This window comes from Columba livia, chromosome 14, assembly GCF_036013475.1.
Source record: "Columba livia isolate bColLiv1 breed racing homer chromosome 14, bColLiv1.pat.W.v2, whole genome shotgun sequence".
In the NCBI taxonomy this organism is placed as follows: Eukaryota; Metazoa; Chordata; class Aves; order Columbiformes; family Columbidae; genus Columba; species Columba livia.
This window is the reverse complement of record NC_088615.1, coordinates 19,216,569-19,240,547: the sequence shown is the minus strand read 5'-3', so window position 1 is coordinate 19,240,547 and position 23,979 is coordinate 19,216,569. Positions and strand designations below refer to the sequence as shown.

Here is a 23,979-nt window from a genome sequence, read left to right as displayed (position 1 = left end):
GCGCTACCTACCCTCTGTGCCTTGGCAGTGCAGAACGTATCTCATTATATCCAGATTTTCATAGACTATCAGTATCTCTACTGCTCCCATTTCCAAAGCTTTTAGTGTATCTTCAACGCCAAAACAGTACTTCCCCGTGTCCTGACTGATTTCATCGAAGTATCGTCCTGCAGCAAGGACACAAAGAGCGAGATTGTCACAAACACTGGTCACGCCACACGGATTTTTAAACAAGCCTGATTTGAATGCAAGAAACTGGAAAACACGACTGCAGTGCTGCTGAAGGAAGCAAGTGATGTGATAACACGTCAAAGCACCTAACTTAGGACATTCAGCAGCAGAAAGTCAACTCCATCAAACTCTGTCCTGTCAGGACTCTCACTCCCTTGGAAGTCTTACCTTCACTACTGAACAATTAGCTGGACTAATCCACCAGCGGGCACTACTGAACTCCGCTCTTCTGTGCAGAATAGCTACTGCCACTATTGTGCTCTTGGGGTTTCCAATTAGCAATGTGTCTGCTCAGAGTCCAAGGAGCATTTCCACTGCCATCTTAAGCCTAAAGAAACCGTAACTCTCATCCTTCTGAAGTCGCAAACAATCTGAGATTTTTTTTTTCCCCTCCCACCCAAATGTCACCAGAAGGCCCGAAAATAAGGCAATCTCTGAAAACAAAGAGAAGATCTGACAAGTTGAGTGTGTAAAAAGAAAAACCACACACATAAAAACCGCCTCACGTCTTGAAGTCTCATTTAGTCCTGCAGCATTTGACAGGGTGTCCAGGTAGCAGAAAGAGTCACTACGAGTGGTGCTGTGCCCAGCTCAGGACACACAGCGGGCCTGAGGCAGCACACAAGGCATCACCAGGAGGTCTGAAGCAAAACCTGCAGATTCAGTCAAGCACATTTGGCTCAGAAGGCTGAGCATGTAGCCACATACCTATTAGTTTCTTCTCTTGAATGAATTTCACATTGGAGAGGACCTCAGTTGACAACTCAATTGCTTGATTGAATCCATTTTCTCCTCCGTATGAAATGTCAACTAGTTTGAGCACTTTGGATTGCAACCGCTAAAAGAGAAAAGGAGGACACGAGAAAGAGTCTATTACACACAACTGCCACAAGACAACTTCCTAATGCCACAAGAAGTCAGTATTTAGTAAGAGTCACGGCACTAATCTATTTTTGCTTCACTTGCAAGCAGAGGTTCTGAGTCAGTGGAACCTCTGAGTGCTCGCTTTGAAGCACAATTTTCAGGCAAGAGGGACACAGGATTAGGTTTAGTGGAGTTTAATTCCAATAAAGCTTCTACTTGAGATTTGGGAAACACAAAGAATGTGAATGCCAGTTCCAAGCCCAGGAGGACAGATTTCTCACTAGCACTGTTATTAGGAAAAGGAGATCTTACCTAATTGTAGGAGGTATTAAGAAAGGGAGATCTCTCTAGGGTGTATGAGCTTAGTTTTGATCAAATCACTTAAGACACTAAAGTTACGTTCCTCCCGAGATGCACCATACACCAGAACTACCACCAATATCACCATGTCACTACTGACGGCTTAAACATTCGGGCTTTGCTCAGAAAAGGCCACTCACCTGATCAAACATGTCAGATTGACTTAATTCAGTTTTGAAGTCAGCTGATCCAGCTAAAACGAGACCAGCCACGTTCACCTTGTCGCCGGAAATGAACAGTTGCACAGCCGTCTCTGCTACCTTCCTTACGTAGTTGTGTCGTTTCTCCATTCTCAAACGAGCGAAACGCAAGGCAGACTGACCTCCTCTACCTTTAGGAGAGAACAGATGCGAGGCAGCAATTTGGAAGCCATTTCATTTCAGGCAGGTTATTAGTACACTGTCCCAACTGGGCCCTGGATCGCTGAAGCCAAGGGCAGCTGCAATTTGCCACAAGCAGAGCCGGGGCACTCATTGAAACAGCCAGCAAATAAAGAGGCTTCATTCACAGCAAGACATTTTTCTCCACATATCCCACAGGGGGAAATATGTTTGGATAGGTTTATTTTCTTTTCATATAGACTCTCAGCTCTATAGAAATTCTGAACACCTGTGCACATTCGCTGTGTCCTATGCCTTCACTAAAAGCTTTTCCTTTGTTACCCTACCTCACATGCTCTCCTCCCGATGCGATGCCTCCCAGCAGCCTCTGCTGCAGAAACTCGGTTCTATTTCATTTTGTCCCACCCTAATCTCCAGAGAAGGGCAGTAAACCAGGAGTAGCTAACAGATCACTTGCTCAGTTCATCAGTAGCTCGCTACAGTACAGCATTGTATAATGGAACTATAATTTTGCTTGCTCTATTAGGCTTCTGTGCTTCCTGCTTCTCACTGTGGTTTGCACGCACCACTATCAGATGCAAACTTTGAAGACGCTACCAAGCGGTGTTACTACTTGTGCTAGTAACATTTAGTTATGACTGTCCCAAAACCAAGTAAAGGGTCAAATCCACCACGAAATAAAAAGCGTCACTTTAAGAAGATCAACAGCAGATTAGAGTGATTCATTAATTTTGACAGAAGGCTCAGACTAGAGGCTTTGCTGTCAGATTTCAAGGGAGCAAAGAACTGAGTGGAGCTAAACACCTACAGGCCACGTTCCCCGCTTCTGCGCTCACATCCCACCCTGCGATATTCTGCTGCAAACAGTCTAGAGAGAGCCCAGTGCGTTACCATGCTTCTTTGGAAGATCCACAGTGAATTTGTGCAGGACTTCTCTCGTGTTTCCTTGAAGGGTTCCAAAGAGTGCACCGCTACCATCTATTACGATAAAGCCAAACTTGCTGTCGTCGGAAAGCAGTGCTGTGAGAGCCTGGAACAGAAAACCATGGTGTCAGCAGCAAGCACCAGTTTATTAAGGATTCTAGTCCAGAGAGGCTACCAGAAACAATACAGCTCAATAAATCTCAGTTCCACAGGTGCTCATTGCTGTTTTTTCACAAATAAACTAGAGGAAGAGCAGCAGATTCAGGAATTGTGATGACCCCTGCTTACTGTCTCACACAACGCCACCAAGAGCAGAAGGAAAACTGATGTTTAAGCTTGATAACTATTTCCACAGCATTATCAGATCATCAGGTGACGTCCCAGGCAGGTGTAAGAGCAAAACCCTAAAGATCAGCTCTGGAAAGTATTAAGTGAAACAGATGACACCTCTGTGAGGCTGCATCTCCTCTGGCTGGCAAAACGGGAAGAGTAATTTTCCTGGTATTCCAGCCAGGAGAGCAGAACCCGGTTCACAATCAGGCAGTTTTATACTACAGAGGACCAATACAGACCAGTTTTCTACTTGCCAGCTACCACAAATACTGGTTTTGCTGCACCTGCTCTCTTCAAAAAGTCCTAGAGGTAGGATGACGAAATCCACAGTGGCTATGACAAATTCAGCCTTACAAAGCAGGATTAAGTAACAGCAGCAATAATTGTCTTGTGCATAATCTGCCATAGAGAAGACAGCCATAACATCTTCAGGAAAAAGAAGTTATCCTTCAATTTTCTTCCCTTTAAAGAAAGCAGCTAAACTCATCCTCATATAAGTTGACTAACAACCAAAGCACTGCTTGGTGTCGAGATTTTTGAGTTACTTTTGTGCCATCTCCCATCCAGCCCTGGTTCTGGTGCTGTGGGATGGAGAACTTGTCAAATTCCAGATTGTTTTAAGCCACTATTTTAATACTGAAAGAGCGATGGTGTTGGTTTACAGCACAGGACCTTTAACAGCCTGCACGCCTGCCAGCTTGATTATTGGACTGAATGGAAAGAATGAAAACCATCAGTCATCTTTGTCCAAAATCCACACAACCAAGTCTACGGCATTCAAACTTAAAAGAAACAGACACTAAGGTTTAATGGAATCTACTGGCCAAAATAAATATTCTGTATTCATTCCTCAGCGGTGGGATGAATGAGAGGAGGAAGTGGCATATGACATTGCAATCTACGTAACTGGGACAGAGCCAAGCAAATCGTGTGACTGGAATGAATGCTCCAGCCAAGGTATCAGAATCAGTCATTGTAAATCCTACCCTTCAGACACATCAGGGTTCATTTCTCTCTTGGGAAGTCGCTTCACTTTCACACAGGCAATAAAATATCTAGGAGAAACCTTATCAGACAGCCTTGCCAGGCAGCAGATGACCACACCTGTGATCTTGTTGATTCCCTCTTATTTTCACAAAGTATCCAATGATTCCCCTTCATTAGTTCTACGTCAGTAATTCCACTCTTTGTCCTATCAAGCACATAAAAGGGGCTATTGCTTTTATTCTGTTCCTTCAGCCTGGGCTGAGATTCCTCTTCGCAGCTTCAGCCTAAAACTGAAGATCAGATCCCTTTTCTATTCCTTGACATGTCCTCACTTCCACAGGACATTTCTTGATGTAGCGAGCCAGGTGCCCCATCTGTTGAGTTGTAGTTGTGTGTTGGGGGCAGTCACCGGGTTAAAAACACAGCTCTCCAACCAAATGAGACAGACCGGGGCTTCAGAGCTAACATCACCTCACAGCTCAGGACAGCTTCTACAGCTGGATTTGGTTCTGCAGTGTAGATAATACCACGTCAAATAATCCCATACTCAAAAGACACAGGAGAGCAAACGGCCCGTGGAGGAAGGTGCTGGCAGCAGTCACATCGGCAGTAGTTGCAGTTACCACAAATTCCTCTCGAGTTATGGCTGTTCTCTCACTGAGCAGCGCTACGCACCAGCAGGGGTGTATTTACAGCTGCCTCCCGGGACAGCCCACCGGGCCGCAGCTACTCCTTGTGCACTGGATCAGTGCCCTGAAGCGGCACCTGCAGCCAAGACCAAATTAATCCCTTTCCTAACAGCAAAAGGCAACTCGCTGCCAACAACGGCAGGGACACATATCTCCCCTGGCTTTGCACCTCTGTCTCTCTCCCAAATTCTCTTATTTACCTCTTGCTTTCAGTTGCCTGTGGATGTGCAGGCTCAGCAGAACTCAAGAGCTGTACCTGTGTGCAGTTTTGCTATTCCTGGTAGGTCAAAGATGTATTGGGATTTCATCCTTGGTGGGGAGACAATAGGGGTGTACCTCACCTGTGCAACAAGCACACCTTTCCCTTCTGTACTCATACCCTTTGAAACCCAATCGTGCTCTCCAAAACCCAAGGAAACAAGCAGAGCTACATCACTGAAGGGCCTGTCAAGCCCACATCATAGGGGTTTGGTGACAGGCAATCTAGTCTCAGTCCACACATTTATCATGTTGGACATCACGGATGTGAAAGGCAGTCAGTCATCTGCTGCAACCATTGGAACTTCTGCAACTGCCAACAGAACCAAAACAGACTTAGAGGCAATAAACTGACTTCATGCAGTCAGGACTAGTGTAATCCACATTAATTTAAATATGCCTCAAACCATTCATTTAACTAAGATAAGTAGATGTGGGATGAAAATAATTCCACTTTACTCCAGACAGATTAGACACACGCCAGCTCTCCATCAAGGCTCTCGGTTAATGCCTCTGATATCAAGACTGGCAGCACTAATGTTATTGTGGCATTACTTGAAGGCCTGGCTTGGAATACGATCTATGAGCCTTTAAGGTTAAGAAAAAAACCACACCTGCCTCCAGTTACAGCGAAAAGCTCATGCCTGTGGGATACGCAAACTCAACAGCTGCTCGCTGGGCCATAAACTCAGCTGGAGCAGGAGCTGGACTATATCTCTGGTCCTCTCCCAAATATCACACATTTCTGAATACCGGCCAGCCACCAGCGGCTTCACCAGCAGGATGTCTCCATTGACATGGACTGTGGACTCAAGTACACCAAGGATTGTTTCAGCGAGCCTAGCAAAGCAATCTGACTTGGACCAGCAGGCAATAGGGGATTTCTTACCTCTGTGTGGAATTTGTTGTCACACAAATACAACGACGTATTGATTGGTTTGAAAGGTTCAAAGTCAATGTTTACTTTCTTCTCTTTTCCTTCTTCTGTCACAATTGTTCCACAGTAGACAACCAGACCATTTGGAGGTACTGTAAAGGACACAATGCGATTTGAGATCACTAACAAATATTGCAAGCTGCACCCATCAAAAACCAGCGACAAGGCCACGAGACTTAAGGCAGAGATGAAAATGAAGTTCCCAAGTGTTTTTTTTCACTTTCCATTTCCCCCACCTCATTCCCTCCCAGATCTCTACGATGGAAAACACACAAATGTGGTGAATCGATACTGAACAGCCTAGAGCAGGAAGCTAAAGGTAACACTGATGGAAAGACTTTAAAAGAGCTGCGAGGACATGTACCTGTCTGTTAAACCCATGAGCCTGCAAGCTCATAGAATCCAGAAAAAGGCTGAACATCCCCATAAAGTTTTCCTGGTTCTTCAACAGCCACTTGCCAACGTAAAGACTAATTTGTAGTATCATTTTAGATGGTGTGGGTCTGTTTCCTCCCGAAATGACGGTAGCTGCACAGTGGCATGCATAAGGCATACAGAAGTTTCTGCCTGATGAAAACTCACTAGTTCAATGCAAATGAACTCTTGTGGAACAGCTCTTCAGGCTGGCCTGGTCTAGAATAGCCCGCAATGCTAAGGACAGGACCACGAGCCCATTTATTAAAGACAAGGATCATCCCACTATTCTAGTCCCAAACTCTGACCCTGAAGTAGTTCATCCATGGGCAACATACCTGGAACATCAGCGCAAAACAGCAGTACAGGCCAACAGATTTGATTAGCAGAAAACTGCATAATGCAGGAACTTAAGGCTGCTTCCAAGTAAGGGAAGTTTGCCAGCATCCATACAAGCTACAAGTTACCTTTGTTATAGAGTTTCAGTCTTTGCTGTACAGATGTAATGGCTCCCAGTACTGAAAGGCGATTCACTCGAGACTTAATGTTGGAGGCGGTGCCGAACTCATCCGCTAACATTTTTGCCACTCGCGAAATCTGGTCTTTGGGGGGAATGATCAAGGATATCATGCTGGTACCATTGCTGAGAAAGGAAAAAAAGAAAAAGGGGTTGTGAGCAGCCACCAGCCAAAGCAACAAGTGTATTCATACCGTATTCCATGTGCACCGCTGTGTCTCCTCCCTCCCCACAAGGATGCTCCACTGTTATTCCCCTTCTGCTGGACAATAGTTGAGAGAAAATGTAACAAAATAGTCTCTTCAGAATATTTGACTCCGTAACAAAGTGTTCACGTATTCCAAAAGCTGCTTGTTTAACCTGGGATACTCGTCTGGAAAAAAGAACACACACACAGGCTAAGAGCTGCAAGCTAAAGGCATGTGCGGAGTTCCCAGCAGAAATCATTTAAAACAATGCGGTCACATACTTCAAGGACATTTTTAAACCCGTTCCATTTGTTCCCAGGCAGCTGGAGCACTACGCAGCCCAAGTGCTGTTTTAACACTTGGTTCTCCTCAGATTAAGACAGAAAACGGAACTGGAAGGATCCTTTTGTAGTAGTTGGTCTTTTCTACCTTCCTGCCAGTACTTTGTTTTATAGAGAAGCTCACCAGCTCCAGCAGTTGCTTTAAATAAAGCAGGCTTAAGTCCAGGACTGCTAGCTCAGAAGTGCCAGCCCCAGGCATGGAACAGGAGATAAGACCCCGCAAATCACAGAACTGGCTTAAATTCAATGGAAAAAAGTAAGTCTAATATTCATTTTTCCTACAGCTTTGGGGTGGATCCTACAGAGGTCTTAATCCCCAGAGCAGCCTCATGGTTCAAATGCACCCAAAGCCAAAATGAAAATCAGGGAAGTTTCCATCTGCTTTCCAGCAGGTACCTCCTGTTTGCCATTGAAGCATCCCAGACATCTCAAGTGCTGCTTCTGCAGCATTTCAAATCGAACCGAGACCTCATACTTCACATCAGAGTAAGGGCATAAAAATCAAATGCCTCATCAAGTCCTCTAGTCCAAGGACAAACCAGCTCAGCTCTGTGAAAGAAGCTCTACTCAGGGTTATGAGTCAGAGAACCAAGAAAGTGGTTTTCAGCCATAAAAAAAAAAAAAAGGGGGGGGGATTTTGCTCTTTTACACTTCTTACAGTAGGAGAAGACTCAGGCAGTACCTGCCTGCTGCTGTTTCAGATTGTCATGCTCTAGTGTCCTGCCTGAAGTGTTTGGGCTACAGGGCCAGCAGGGAAGTGCTTTAAAAAGCATCACTTCATTAGCCTCTTTACAGAAGCTGTACGGCGCTCTTGCAAAGATCTTCAATTCAGGCCAAGTTGAAACGGGTGGCGGTGGGTCAAACAAGTCCCTGACCTTGAAGACAACTAATTGGGTTTAATATCCAAGATCCCCCTACACACTAATCAAGAAAGTCACAAAGAGACACTTGCAGGCATTATTCCCAGAAGGAGCTCTGAGCCATGCTGACAGTGATCAGACTCGCAGGTCACGCCAGCCAAGAATACTCCATATACCACTCAATTAAAGCAGTCGGCTACCCCGGCGAACGGCACAAGCCCTGGGGGAGATCTAACAGCCCACCGTTCCCAGCAGGATCCTTTGAGGAACAGGCTGATCAGCATGAAAGCAACTCTTCCCACTTTTCTGAAAGCAGCACTCTCGAGGCAAGCTCGCGTGGTTTGCTTCTTCCTCTGAAAGATGAGATTCTCAGCCTTCCCAGAGATCAGAAAGCTCTGCACATCGCACCTGACTTGCTGAACAAACTAAGGGCATCCCAACGCGGGGGTGCGAGGTGGGAGTTCCGCCCCTTGGACACTTCCTGGCTCTCCTGCTACATCGAGACTTCAACTTCTCCTGTTTTGAGGACAGATGTGGGGTAGCAGGTGAGAATAGCAAAGAGGAAGACTGGGTGCGCCCTCCCAAGACTGATTCTTCAGTGAAAAGCACTTGTGAAGCCACCATCAGTTTTCAGGTGCAAACTAGCCCCCAGATCCCAGGCCTTGGCCTTGCTGCACTAGCAGAGCCCTGCGTGCCCTGAGCGGCTGGGTCACGCCAGACCTGCACCTGGAAGGGGCCACCGTGACCCGTGATTATTTATATTTCACACCACGTCTTATCTACGAGACAGAGTCACATGTGTCCACACCCTTCCCAAAGCACCCTAACCCCAGGTAATATACCTGACTTCATAAGCCCTCGTGACTCATAACTGCAAACAAATAAATGGAAAGGGTCTCTTAGGTGATGCGTTCTCCCTCATTTAAGTCTCAAACTAGTTTAACACAGCACTCTACTTGGTTCAACCCTTCAGCAAATTCCAGCCTGGATTTATATCCAAAAGCACCTTCTATTACCAACATCAAGTGCATTTCTCAGGTTTGAGGTGCTCATGCTACTATTTACTCAGCCAAAGCTACTCCAGGCACTAACCAGTTCCTACAGAACGCAGTAAAACCGCGGGTGAGCAGCTTGCACGGGAGCAGCAGCAGATCTGTACACAGGTGATCGGGGTGGGCACAGACAACCACGCACCACTGAGATCCTACCACAAAAGGGCAGTTTTCACCTCTCAAAGCAAGCTTGTACCTGTACATTAAATTCACCTCAAGGAGGCAAAATGGAGTAAAGAGTTTCCAAGAAAACTGCAGTTCAAACACACTTATAAAAGAATAAAATAGGTTACTCTGCACAGCAATACAGTCTCCAGGTTTCCTACCCGTCTCTGCAGCCGCTGTGCCTGAACACGACAGGTATTTCTGCAAAATCCCATGGCTCTTCCTCCCCCGCAGCTGCTAGATGAGCTGTGTGCTGGGTTCTAGAGCACTTCTGCTTTGGTAATGACACCTGGGAAATCTGCTGGCTACAGCCTCCCTTTGACACCGTATCCCGCAGCATGTCCCGGAGAAGCTGCAGCTCATGGTCTGGTTGGTGTGTCTGCGATGGGTAAAGAACTGGCTGGAGTTGTGAGTGGAGACAAACCCAGTTGGCGGCCGGTCACCAGCGGTGTCCCCGGGGCTCAGTGCTGGGGACAGTTCTGTTTAATCTCTTCATCAATGATCTGGATGAGGGGATCGAGCGTACCCTTAGTAAGCCTGCAGATGACACCCAGTTGGGTGGAGTGTTGATCTGCTGGAGGGTGGGAAAGCTGTACAGCGGGGTCTGGACCAGCTGGATGGATGGGCTGAGGCCAATTGTCTGAGGCTCAACATGGCCAAGTGCCAGGTCCTGCACTTGGGTCACAACAACCCCATGAACTGGGGGAGGAAAGAGCAACTGAAAAAGGATCTGGGGGTGCTGATGACAGCAGCTGAACATGAGCCAGCATGTGCCCATGTGGCCAAAATGGCCACCAGCATCCTGGCTTGTGTCAGGAATAGTGTGGCCAACAGGACTAGAGAAGTGATTGTGCCACTGTGCTTAGCACTGGTGAGGCCAAACCTTGAATCCTGGGGTCAGTTTTGGGCCCCTCATCATAGGAGCATTGAAATACTAAAGAGTGCGCAGAGGAGGGAACGGAGCTGGTGAGGGGCTGGAGCACAAGTGTGATGGAGCGGCTGAGGGACCTGGGGGGTTCAGCTGGAGAACAGGAGCTGAGGGGAGACCTTCTGATCTCTGAACTGCCTGAAAGGAGCTTGGAGCCAGGGGGGTCGGGCTCTGCTCCCCAGGAACAAGCGCCAGGAGCAGAGGAAACGGCCTCAAGTTGCACCAGGGGAGGTTGAGGTTGGATGTGGGGAACAATTTCTTCCCCAAAGGGCTGTGGGGCATTGGAACAGGCTGCCCAGGGCAGTGCTGGAGTCACCAGCCCTGGAGGGGTCTAAAAGGCGTTTAGACGAGGTTCTCAGGGACATGGGTTAGTGCCAGAGTTATGGTTGGACTCAACGACCCTGAGGGTCTCTTCCAACTGAAACGATTCTATTCTATCTAAACCCAACAGGCTCTGCCATGTGTGAAGCACACGGGACATTAGCTGCCTGGCAGGCCGTTGCCAACCCCGAATCCTCCAGCCCAGCGAGCACACTGCCAGACAGAACTCCATTAGAGAACTGTTACAGTGAACAATTAAGTAATCAATCCAGGCACTGCTCACCCTGGCAGCTCGGGATCAAACAGGCAACGAGCTGGTTCTTGCCTGCAGCATCCCCAGCGCTCCTGCACGAAGATGGACCTGGAACACTCCAGATTATATTCTGCTCAGCAGGATCCCAATTTCAAGATGCAGCATTGCTAAGAGTTTCCCCCTCCTGCTTTTAGTGCACCCAAGACGAATTATACTAGATCAGCTGGAAGCTAATGCTTTCAGACTGAACTGAGCCAGGGAGTTTCAAGCAGCTAGAGACAGTTGCTGTCCCCATTCTGGGCTCAGGAGTGTCTGCACAGCAGCCAAAGAGCTGCCACTGTGATGCAAGTACACACATCAAGAACCAAAACGCTCTGGGAGGTTTGATTTGTAAGAACCCGGCATCCCAGACCACAAGACAGCACAACATGTGCCACCGCACAAGGAACCGAAGAGGAGAGAACCATTAAAAACTTTGAGGGCACCTGTCCACAACTACGAAGAAACAAGGGAGCAATTAAGTGCCAACCTCTGGAAAGGCCAAAGCACTTCACTGTCTGACTACTATGGTTACTGCTCACGCTGTGCCAGCCCTGCCAGTAATTGGCAATTAGCTCCAATTTAGTGTGGCCTGGAAGGCACCAGCATTAGGTATCTGCAGGACAGAAGATGACCAGGATTACAACTTTCGTTCTAAATCACTGTGGGTGCGCTCCAACTTTGCGCCTACAACCTGCCAGAGAGCTGTTTGTGGGAAAGGGGGAAGGAAAAACAACCAGGATTTGCTCTTTTGAGACAGCAAGTTCATTAGGAAATTGAGGTTTGTGGACAGGACAGCCTGTTCTGCTACTAAAACTTCAATGTTACTACAGTTTGAATGTCAGACAAGCGTACCACAAAGTAAACAGCTTTCCCAGTCACAGACAGACATAGGAGCAAATGTTAACAAGTTGTCACAGCAAGTGGCAGCATGTGCAGCACTGAATCATCGCTAACCTCGCCCCAAAAAGCTGCGCGGAAAAGTTTCACCAATATTCCTGCGAGCAGGTACTACGGCCTCAACACAGCTCCTTTGGCCAGCACTGCCTGAGAGATGCCACCCGCCAGCCGTGGTACCACAGACCGAGACCCATCAGGGATCCCACAGCGGACACCCGCACCGGCTGCATCCCGAGTCCCACGCCGTGTTCGGCACCAGGAGCGGTGCCCACCGCGTAGGCAACTCATGGTTCAACAGAAGCCACCACAAGAGAAGGCAAGCGCACAAAGCGAGCAGCGCATCGTGTTCCGAAGAAGCTGCTGAGTGTACCCAGTGGATGGGTTTCATTACAGCTGGGTGACCATCTTCATCTATATGGATTCAGTTTCTAGTCTTCCACCTGTTAGAAGGAACAGCTGAGCAGATCCTTAGACCTTCAACTTCCAGCTGAAACTAGAAACTGGTCTAGTGGTTTTCTAAAAGATTCCCACCACTATACATAGCGTTCTGTCAATAAAACAGCTACCTGCATGGCCACAGTACCAAACGCAGCAACCACCAACTGTAGCCGCCCTCGATGTGGCAGACGAGCCGTCCCAACCAGAGTCTGAGGAGGAACAGGCACTCTACCTGTCTCCTGGAATCTGAGGTATGCACTGGCAAGGGAGAACATTCACTTAACAGATGTGCTATATTAACCGCAGCTACTGGCCCATCCTGTGGTATCAGAGGAGACCTGACACACGGCAGCTGGGCTGTAATTGTTCCACAACGAAACATTTTACACTAATAGCACGCTGTGTAACATGCAGATACAGAGGCAAAGAAGGTCAGTCCTTGTGACTCAAAATGAGCTGATTTTCACAGGGCACTTGCTGTGTGAGCAGCTTGCTTTCCCCAGGAACCAAGGGCAGCACGAGGCTTCTGTGCGACTGCCAGAGACTGGAGCAAACAGCTCTCAGATCATCTGACCTTAACCACACACCACAGCTAGGAAGCGTTCTATGAAATAACTGTTGCCACGCGGTGCTTCAAGCCACTTTACCTGCCCCAGGTAACATCTGTTGGTCTCCATCCAAAAGTACCGTGGATTACTGGGCAGGCATCGCATGCACCGAGGAGCACAAGCTGCCCGGACAGCCAAACCCGCTCCAGTTATACTATGGTAGACCAGCTCCATCACCGACACCTCCACAGCCAGCTACAATGTCAGCAATATCCGAGTAATCCAAGGCAGAACTTCGCCAGGCACACACCACAGGTCCAAGACAAGAGCACTTCTGAACAAACACCTACAGAGCGCTCCGGGCTCACGACACTTGAGCGAAGGCCTGAACTGAAAGCACAGTCCACACAAGCAGTGATGTAAGTAAGGAATACTTGAGGGCCTTTTGGTCCTGTATCTGAGCAGAGATGTTGAATGAAATGCCATAGAAAGTGTCCTCTAGTATAGACAAGTGCAAAATTGCTGGTTTGGATTCTTTTATGAAACATCGGTTATTACACACTCCCTGCTCATATAAGCCCTGTACGCAGTGGCGCTGACCTTGCCATAGGGAAGTTCTACACATATGCTCTTACAACTTAAGAATTATGGCTCTGAAGCACATAAACAGCTCATAGCTGTGGCCTTTAAAGACTTAATGTCTTTTAATAAGACAAAGCCTTCATCATAGGAAGTGGCTCAAGTCCACTTGAGACAGCAAATCTTGAGAGACGACAGCAGATGCAAAAGCTACACAATTTTTCCTGGAAATCCTGTCAGTCTGCTAGGAAAGAGCAATCTTAAGAGTCTAGGATTCCTCCAGTGCTACAGAAGCAACGTCATCTTACCCAAAGAGAACACGGGTTGAACGCTTTGCAACAAACACAGCCAACATGCTTCAATCTAGTTGCTGCTCTAGAAGCAACAGCGTTTTGTGACGTTTCCATCAGAAACAGACGAAATCCCACTCTCTGTTCAGGTGCTTGGCTCAGAGCACAGCTCATGCAGGAGATGAGTGCAGCAGATATCCAGACAGAGCACACAGCACCCGCCAGCTGACAACGGGACTACCATCAGCTCCTTCGAAGTTTAATGTGAAGCTGAGCTGAAAGCCATGCTGTTGGCAGTACTTTTTACAGCATCTCTTCAGCAAGAACCTCACAACTGCCACCTCAGAGGCGTTCTGCATTTCGCCACAGCATACATCAGAACTCTAGATCATCTACTAAGAGGGGATATCAACACAAGTTGTTCCTCGAGGGCTTCCTAGTCATCCAGAGAAGGGCATGAAGATGTGGAGGAGAGCAGTTCCCAAGCAAAAGTAAGGCAGAGGTGACCTCTCTGGATCCAGCGCCACCTCATCAGCACAGACAAAGCACAAGATGAGGGCAGGCTGGATGTGAAGGGGACTGCAGAGCCACAAGACCAAGCCATTCTTTCCTCAAGAGTACTTTTCAGCACAAGCACTAATTGGAGAAAGTGAGTTCCACTCCCCTGAGACAGCTAATTCCTCCATCGGTCTTTGAATGCCACCTCTACCCTGGACAAAAGAGAATCACTTAGCTGCACAGCATGAGGCCACACAGCTATTGCCACCACGGCTCACACAGCACCAGGCTCCGGTGCTGTAGTTCTGAGCCCCACACAGGAATCTTCTCTCTCATCTGCCAGCATTACAGGAAGATGATCTACAAAAAGCACTCCCTGTAACCAGAAACAACTCGAATGTGGACATTAAGACTGCCCTGAAAATGTATCCGTCCCTCTCACCCTAACCCACTGACCTTCCCAAAGAGGAAAAGCCCCCAGATGCCAAGCAAGCTTGGGAGCAAAGTGCCAAGGCAGAACCCACCCTGGCAAGGAGAGGCGCGCCCGGCGCAGCCCCTGCTCGGGCAGCAGGGAGGCAGCAGCCGGCTCGCATGTCCCCAGGGGTCAGGCAAGGTAGCACGTCCCCCCAGCAGCACTGGCCCACAGCCAGGACCTGCCTCCTGAGCTCTGCAGGCACCGCTCCCCAGGGATGGCAAGGAGGAGAAAGAAGAATCAGGTCACAGACCTCTACTTCTCCACATCGTGGGGAATTTGGCCAGGTATCGCGTGTCCGAAGGATGCACAGGTAACAGCGAGCCCTTACCTGCTGGTTCACCATGCGCTACCTGCCCAGAGGTCAATGTTGGCAGGTCTGTGCTCCAACCTTCCTCTTGTTCCCAACGGGAGCCGCTCCGACACTGCAGCTGCTGCTCAGGCAACCGCCAGCGCCCAGATCCCAAATGGGTTCAACCTTCCTCTTGTTCCCAACGGGAGCCGCTCCAACACTGCAGCTGCTGCTCAGGCAACCGCCAGCACCCAGATCCCAAATGGGTTCAACCTTCCTCTTGTTCCCAACAGGAGCCGCTCCGACACTGCAGCAGCTGCTCAGGCAACCGCCAGCACCCAGATCCCAAATGGGTTCAACCTTCCTCTTGTTCCCAACGGGAGCCGCTCCAACACTGCAGCTGCTGCTCAGGCAACCGCCAGCGCCCAGATCCCAAATGGGTTCTGCAGCTCCGGGAGCAGATCCCAACTTCATCCTGTATGGATGGAAGCAGCACAAGTGGATCCTGCCCACCCCACAGGGAAGGTGAATCAGTGCCACCCTGAAATCCTTGGATCAAAGGCAACCCATGACAAAACATAATTGCGTAGGCATGTTTTGAATAGGCCTTATTGGCTGCATCTGACCTCATGCAGAAAGCCCGGATGTCCAATTACTGGTAAATGGAACAGACATTTCTGCACTTCAGACATTTGTGACTCACTGGGAGGCTCAGTTTTGCCACAGCTCCCCTGCTCTCCCTCCTCCCTCTCCAATTATTAATGCTCCAAGTTTAAAAGACTTGTTGCATTATGCTAATGGGCCAGTTGGGTACAAGATGTACACCGAGGGACTAAAGCAACAAATCCAGATTTGCTTGTTAAGATGTTAATGCCTCAGAACTTCATGGGAATAGGGAGTTAACAGGGGAGAAAAAAAAATGCAGTTGCCAAAAAGCCAAAAAAGCCTGTTCTCTTTTGAGGTGCTCATTCCCATCTTCTGCCATGTCATTTGTCTTCAGCAGTCAGGGTCTCATTCATTAGCTCTATGTGAATGATGATCTTGTGCATGAATCACACTGTTCACTAATGATTCACGCAGTTGTAAAAGAGGGTATCAGGCTGCTGAACTACCAAAGGCTATAAAACACGTACTGGAGTTCTCGTCTGACACATAACCAGATCAGGTCATTTCTGCTGCTAGCTAGCGTGTGCTCTCAAAACAGTGCTTCCTAATTGTTGCTATAATTCAAAAGGAACAGGTAGAGCAGGCAGATGAGAAAGCCCAGGAAATGTTTTACAACAATTAGACACAGGCAACCAGCAGAGAGTCACCAACCCTCTGGACCTTGTCCCTGGTTCTGGCTGCCTTCTGCCCAGCACAGAGCGCAGCCGCCCTCAACACCAGCAACACACGAGCTCTGAAGAGACGCTGCCTTAGTCCTGAGCGCTCTCAACAGCCCTGCTCATGGGAAATCCACACTCAGCTTGTGCAGCCCGGCAGCTGGAACAGACTCCAACAGAACAGAGGAACAGCGTGAGCAGCTGCAGCACGTCCTACGTGATTATCTGCCACCGAGCCCTCAGGTACCACTTCTGCTGTGGACTATTTCTATTCCAGCCTCTCTGCAAACATCTCCTTCTCCTCATACTACTGGAAGCAAAAGGCAGTATTAATATCATAGCCTTTACCTCCACAACAGAAACATGACTCCTTCAGAAACTACCTTTAAGACAAGCAGGCTGAGAAAGCGCTACTTTGAGGAAGCAGTTCAGCTTCAGTAAGGACTTACCTCTTCCCTAAGCACTCCACCCTTCAGTGATGTATCATAAAGCCAAAGGAGAAAAGTCACTGTCAGTAAAGATAAATTCCAGGTGCCACCCCACAGATACTACTCTTCCCATCCTTGCCCCACTCACGCCTCTCGCGCTCCCCACAGAGCACAAGACAGCCGTTTACACCAAGGATGGTCCAGCCCAGGCTCCAGCAGGAGCAAAAGGCTTTTAGCAAAGGCAGGTCCACTGGAGACATCAGCTTGCTGCAGAGACATCCTCAAGACTATCCCAAGACTGGCACTAGCATGACATATCAGCCCTGAAACCTAATTAACACAGCACAAGTTGGAAAGCCAAGTTGTACCTTGTAACACCACTGCCCTTCCCAGACTGACCAGCTCATCCCAGCCCAGTGCATGGTCTCCATCACACTCCACATCCTAAGGTGAAAGCTTCAGCTCTGCAGAAACAGATCCTGTATCAACAGTTAAACTGTTCCCTGGACCCAAGGCATAGACACAACAAACAGATCCCAATAAAGAAGGCAGAGAAAGAGATCTGCCTGCCCGGGAGCAGGGAGGGAGCCCCTAAACCCACACATGTCTGGCAGCGTTGCCAGAAGCCAGTCACAGCGATGACAGACCACAGCAAACCCTCCTCCTGACATCTGACATCACTTAGAGATGAGACAGTTATACTGGTACTTGCCTAGACCTGATGGTATGGTTACACACTATACATGGTATGCAGTATCTTTATGTGTATGTGGTGCAGTAGAGGAATTCACACAGGAGTTGAGAATCAGCTATTCTAACACATTCAACAGTTATTCCAGCACAGTCCCAAGAAGCTGCACAGCACCTGCCACCAGCAGAACAAGTCATGTACAGCCGAGTGCTGCAGGTGCTCCCAGGAGCGACTGAGGATTTGCACTAATTCAGGAGGGAGATACACCTCACCGGTGCAGCATAATATAACCCCAGCACTCTGCTCCAAAGAACTGAGGAACAAGGCAAACCCAGACAGGACTTCTCTTTGTGACTAAGCCCTGTTACTCCTCAAATGCATCCCAGCAGCAAGCGCTGCTGCAGCATTAACTCACGAGAAGGTGTCTTCCAGGTCACTTTTGGAAAGGCCCACAACACTAACAGCAGAGCAGGTCAAGACTACCTTGTTCTCCAGAACCACCAGGTTGTCCAAACAGGTCTCGGCCTCGCCAGCTTGCCTGGTCATCAAAGCAGCTTCATCCCAGAACAGCCCAGAACAAGGTGTGGAGACGCACAGCCAACCACCCACCTTCTCGCAATCAGCTTCAGTCCCTGTAGCACAAGGCTGGGAAGCAGGAACAGCCTGAGGCTAATTCCAAAGCTGTGCCCTTCCATCAGGACCAGGAAGGCTCCAGATGAACTGCAGGAGAACCCAGCTGCAAACAACGCTTTCTGCAACACAAGCTGGGTAAATTATTTGTCTAAGCAACAGGTCAGCTTCTCCACACTTAAGCAGAACTAGTATGTGTTTCACTTTGCAGGAATTCCCACAGATTTTCAGGCCTCTGTCCTTCCCAGTGGCTTCTGATGTGCCTCACATTTGATTTCCCCCATATAGCAGATTGAAGTCTCATCCTCACAGAATCCCAGAATGTCAGGGGTTGAAGGGCCCTGGAAAGCTCATCCAGTGCAATCCCCCCATGGAGCAGGAACACCCAGATGAGGTTACACAGGAAGGTGTCCAGGCGGGTTGGAATGTCTGCACAGAAGGAGACTCCACAACCTCCCTGGGCAGCCTGGGCCAGGCTCTGCCACCCTCACCAGGAACAAGTTGCTTCTCATCTTTCAGTGGAACCTCCTGTGTTCCAGTTTGTACCCATTGCCCCTTGTCCTGTCACTGGTTGTCACCAAGAAGAGCCTGGCTCCATCCTCCTGACACTCCCCCTTTATATATCTGTAAACATTAATGAGGTGACCCCTCAGTCTCCTCTTCTCCAAGCTAAAGAGACTCAGCTCCCTCAGCCTTTCCTCACACGGGAGATGCTCCACTCCCTCAATCCTGGCAGAATCCAAGCCCTAGCAGGAAACCACATCGCTTGGCTTTCCCATGGCTCTGGAGACATCAAGACTTCCCCTTCTCTTGCCATTTCTCCATTATCCTGCCTTGATACATTTCTTCCCATTACAAGCAGAATAAGTTACTTGTTCAGATGTAGTTTCTGCATTTGCTCAGAAGATTGCACATGCCTTGTTTCCCCCCCACTTCTAAAATACTTAATTTGGAAAAACTTTCTCTGACACACTGTTTGTCAACCTTAGTTATGCCTGCAGACACAGCCTTCAAAGACATTCTCTTTGCTGCCTCTTTCAGTAAAATACAGGCTACTGCTCTGAAGACAGCAAGTTCACGGCAGGAGAGATGTCTCAAGGGAGCAGGTTCCTGATACATAACGCAGCACCACACCCTGCAGCAGCACCTGCTGCGCTCTCACTCGGGGTCAGAAAATCCAGCTGCTCAGCAGAGGTGTTAGTAAATCATTCCTGAGCACAGCCATTCGCAGGATGAAAGCCCAGGTTTCAAACATGATTCAGATGTGACATCTCAGGCCTAAGCCCACAAGGAGACTGGTGGTTGTTGCTGATACTTGATTTTGCCAAGTATTTACAGCTTAGATTAGCAGAAAAACACTGACCATGGCCCTGCTAACTATTCAGAACTGCAAAGACCAAAGGAACAAAGAGCGATTGTCAGTTGAACACTGACACTGGAAAACTGCATGAAGCAACAGCAGAACAGCCCTGAGAGAGAGGATAAGAGAAAAACACAGAGGTAAATACAGCTTCTGCTTGAGCTGCTGCAACATCCACGTGCAAAGACAGCTGCAGCTTCTGGGGGGCACAGTCTGTCACCAAATCTGATTTCGTCAAAAACTGTGGACTGCAAGCAGAATCCCCCTGTAGGGGAGAAGCAGAGATGCTCAATGAAAAGTCTGAGTGCTCCAAGCTACCAGAGATGACTGACAAGGTGGGATTTCTCACAAGGGCTTAACTTGCTCATCACCAGCTTTTTACCCTCATCTTCTTTTGGCTAGAAAGGTTAATTGCTTGTAGTGCAGAACTCAGACCCCATTTGCTCTCACTTGTACATACTCCACAGATACTAGCTACTCCCCCTTCCCTTCACATCAAATCAGGAAGATCAACTCATTAACTTTGTCCAATATCAGACAGTTTGCAACTCAACTTTGGAAGAGCTAGGAGGAGATAACAGACACTTCTGGTTTAGGAAGCAAGATACAGAGAAAAGCTCCCTGCCAGCAGAGAAAGGGGTTTGGGGTGTGTTTGATGATTTTGAAAATGGTTTGTCATTGCTTTGATATTCCAGGTTCTTGCTATCCAGACACCTGTGAGAAAGCCAGCTTTCCTAAGCAGGGCTGGAAAGATAACACAGGACATTCTTACTACGACGTTTCCTTAAAGTTCAAGGAGCGGTTGTACCCTCACACCGGCCTCTAGCTCAGGGGAGTCAAACTCATCGTCACCAGGGGCCACATCAGGCTCGCCGTTACCTTCAAAGGGCCAAATGTCATTTTAGGACTGTATGAATCTAACAACTCCTACATTTATACATTCCTAAAATGACATTCGGCCCTTTGAACTCAACTGCGAGACTGATGTGGCCCCCTGTGACCATGAGTTTGAGAACCCTGCTCTGGCTGATCAGCTGCTGGTAAAGCTGAAGCTCTCATCTTCCCCCTCGGTTTTCTGACCAAATACTGCCACTTACCTCATCTGTCTCACACACCTTAAAAGCATTTATTCTGCTCTCATGCTCACTTAACATTTTGATAACATTCTGCAGACTTCACTGAAATTTTACCAAAATAGCCGGATAACAAGAGAGGTGCCCCAGCTGCCACGTGTGAGTTGAACATCAAGCTCCAGCTGCCTCCATTTCCCATCCCTTTGATCCACCGCAGGAACAACCAGCACATGAAATTGGGACACGGCTGCTGGGTCACTATTAGGAGGACATGAGTAAGGGAAGGTGGAGACGCCGAGGAGTCCCTGGCCAGCCACATTTGAAAGCTTTGCCCCCTAATCCACCCCAGAACAGGTCTTCCTACTTGGCAGGAAGAGGAAGCGACGCTCCTGAAGGCCGGAAAAGCCTGTTCCGCTGCCTCACACCTCTTGTGCCGGGGAGCCCAACGCTTCTGCTGGCAAAACTTGCAGCATCTCTTCCCCTTGCTAGACCCAAACAGACCAGGATAATTTTAGCTAGACTCGGTGAAAGCACAACACGCATTTACAGATAACCTGCATAACCTTGCTTAGGGAAGGATTGCTGGCATCAGCAGCCTTCGTCGGGTGGCGGGTTAGCAGCTAGCACAGATGTTAAAGTAAGGAACAGCACTGTCATGACATCTAAGAGATATGCTGGATGCACAGGGATCATCTAAACCTCCTACATGCATTTTGTACCGCTTGTGGTATCTTTACGATGAAGTAGAGATGTGCCAGGGATTACTGATGGGGGAGAGGGAAGACTCCTGGGCTGTGGCCCCAGGAAACTGTTCAACTCCCACACTAGCCCTTTGGCCTCACCTCTCCCAGGAGCTCCCCAACACCAGTTTCAATCTTGTTCTGCCCAATATTCATGTGTTCCAAACAGCACGAGAGCTGCCACTAAAGGCAGACATGCTTATGTACCACATTTTGAATCAGGGACAGCCAAAATGGTAACGGTGCGCTTCCAAAACACCTCCCAGCTGTTACAGGGACCGATAGCTGCTTTCACAAGCTGCAGCGGATGCCTGTGGCTCCCCAAGCCCTTTCAGCTGCACGGCAGAAGTCATTTACACGCTCCCCTGCTTGCTGGGCCCTCCCCACGATCCCCGCTTGCTGTCAACACCACACGAAGGCACAGCTGAGTGACCGGCGGGGGCAAAGTCCACTCCGACGGGGAAGGAAAGCCCTGCCCTCCCACTCCCTTTGCCCACACCCCCAGCCTTTACACAGATACATTAGAAATCTGACTAAAATAATATAGGGAGACCTGTGACGTGCATCCTCCCCCCTTTTCCTCCTGCCTGGGTTAGTTTTCAGCTTAGTGATTCCCTGGCCTACTTGACACACAAGAACAAACACCAGCACCAAGGGAAAGACAAGACAGCACCTCGGCTGACACGAGCTGTCCAAAGGCACCTTCGGGGCGGCCACAGGACGGTGCCACCAGTGCCCCAGCCAGGGGGACACCCATGCAGAGGAGCCTGTGGAAACTGGAGGCGTGAGGGTGGCTAAGGAGTCTCCCTTCATTTTTATTTTATTGCATTACAACACAAATACCAAGACACACGCTTTCTTTGCTCCGGTACCTATAGCTCTTACAGTGACTCAAGACTAAGTGGTTTCCTGACCCACAACACGCGCCACTGCTGAGCTACCCGCAGAAACGGGCACCGCGTCACCTCTGCCACGGGCCGGGCTGTAACAACACCCAGCAATTTTACTTCTGGTGGTAGAAAAGAAATCAGAGTGCAAGGATGACATAAGGGGGAATAAAGACTTTAAATTTAACACTATCCCAACTTCAGCACAGCTGGTTTTTTGGGAAATGGAGCCAAGCGCTTTCACTGGAAGGTGAAAGGGTGAGAGAGATCAAGTAAGTATCAATAAGAAAAGCAATAAAGTAACCAGTGCCTCGGCCCCCGCTCCCCGTGCTCGCTCTGCTCCCTGCCGAGCCCGCGGTGCCTCGGGGGGGCCAGAGGAGCCGCTGGTGCAGCTGGAATCCGCCGCTCCGGTGCCAGCTGGCACGGGCACGGGGACCCGGCCAGGCCGGACGCGACGTGGAGCCGCACAGGGAGCGGGGACCGCGTCCCCTCCGCTCCGCCCGGGACAGGACACCTGTGCCGCCCCCGCAGGGACTGAGCCACTCCGGGGAGCAGCTGACGGGCCGGGGCGGCGGGCGCCCGGCGGCAGCGCTGCCTTTGCCCGGCTGCGCTTCCCCTCCGCCGCGGCGGCGCCGAGGCCACTCGGCCCAACGGGCCGGGCCCCGAACCCGCTTTTCTCCCCGAGCCGCGGAGCGGCCGCGGCGGCCCGGCCGCTTCACCACGCGGCGAGACAAAAGGGCAGCGGGAAGGGGCGCCGGGCCGGGGCTGCGCCTCGGCCGGACACCGGCGGGCCCAGCGCCGGGCGCGCCGCTCCGCAGCCCCTCGCTCCGCTCCCCGCTCCGCTCCCCGGCCCGGCCCGGACCCCTCGGGCGCCCCCGGCCCGGCCGCCCCCGCCGCCGCCCCCCGCCCGCCGCCGAGGCCCCGGCGCTCACCCGCGGGCCGCCTCCAGGCTCTTGATGAGCTTCTTGATCTTCCAGATCTCCACGTTGCGGTCGGCAGCGCTGGGATCGTCCGCCATCTTCTCCCTCCTCCTCCTCCTCCTCCTCCTCCTCCTCCTCCTGCTGCGGCGGCGGCTGCGGCGGCCTGCGGCGGGCGGGCGGCACAGACGCGGCGGTTAGACCCGGCCCGACGCGGTTCCGCCCGGCCCCACCAGGCGCGGCCCGGCCGGTCTCACCTCAGGCGCGGCTCCCCCCGGCGCGCGGCTCGCGGCGGCGCTGACGTCGGACACCGGCTGCTCGCGCTCCCCCTCTCCGCGCTGCATGTGTTGCAATCGGCTCACATGGGGCCTGTGACATCACTTCCGGGAGCCCGAGACGGGACTCCACCCCACCCGCGCGAGAGCGGGGCGCCACGCCATAGGTCGTCGGCCTTCGCGCCCCGTCCCCCGCCCGCGCCGCGATTGGTCTCTTCCCCGCGCGGGGCACTGTGGGGCGTGTAGTCCGCAGCCCGCCCGGCGGGGCGGGGCGCAACGCCGGCTCTCGCGAGAGCGGCGCGGCCGAGCCCGGGCGGCCTTAAAGGGCCCGCGGCGGGAGCGCGTGGCTGGGGGCGCGGCCCGCGTGCGGCTCCCCGGCCCCGCCCCCGCCCTGTGCCCCCGCCACCCCACAGCCCACTCGTGTCCCCGCTTCCCGGCCCAAAGCAGCGCCCGATGTCGCTGTTTAGGGGCCGGGGGCACGGCCGGAGCCCCCAGCCCGTGTTCAGAAACACCTGGTCCTCCGGGGCCGTCACAGCCCACGGGAAGCCCAGGAGACGGGGACTCGGGTGCCGGCGCTGCCCGGCTCTGCCCGCGGCAGCTCCCGCAGGGCTCCGGTGCTGCCCTACGGGGCAGAGGA

General features: G+C 50.6%; 1 protein-coding gene across 2 annotated transcripts in view; it reads right to left on the bottom strand.

Annotated features, from left to right (window-relative positions):
- The window catches only part of ETF1 (eukaryotic translation termination factor 1), a 28,825-nt gene extending 5,372 nt beyond the window's left edge, over positions 1-23,453 (bottom strand). The window contains exons 1-8 of one of the 2 annotated variants that reach the window (XM_065030383.1): positions 23,325-23,453; positions 23,083-23,233; positions 6,806-6,981; positions 5,877-6,016; positions 2,688-2,826; positions 1,596-1,786; positions 940-1,069; positions 12-167 (exon numbers count right to left, since the gene is read on the bottom strand). In XM_065030383.1, the coding sequence (XP_064886455.1) occupies positions 12-167; positions 940-1,069; positions 1,596-1,786; positions 2,688-2,826; positions 5,877-6,016; positions 6,806-6,981; positions 23,083-23,168 (1,018 nt within the window). In that variant the 5' untranslated portion in view covers positions 23,169-23,233; positions 23,325-23,453. Of the gene's footprint in view, positions 1-11; positions 168-939; positions 1,070-1,595; positions 1,787-2,687; positions 2,827-5,876; positions 6,017-6,805; positions 6,982-15,058; positions 15,081-23,082; positions 23,234-23,324 lie in introns of those variants that run through there. The other variant, XM_065030384.1, reaches the window with a different exon arrangement.
- Between the last annotated feature and the right edge of the window lie 526 nt (positions 23,454-23,979).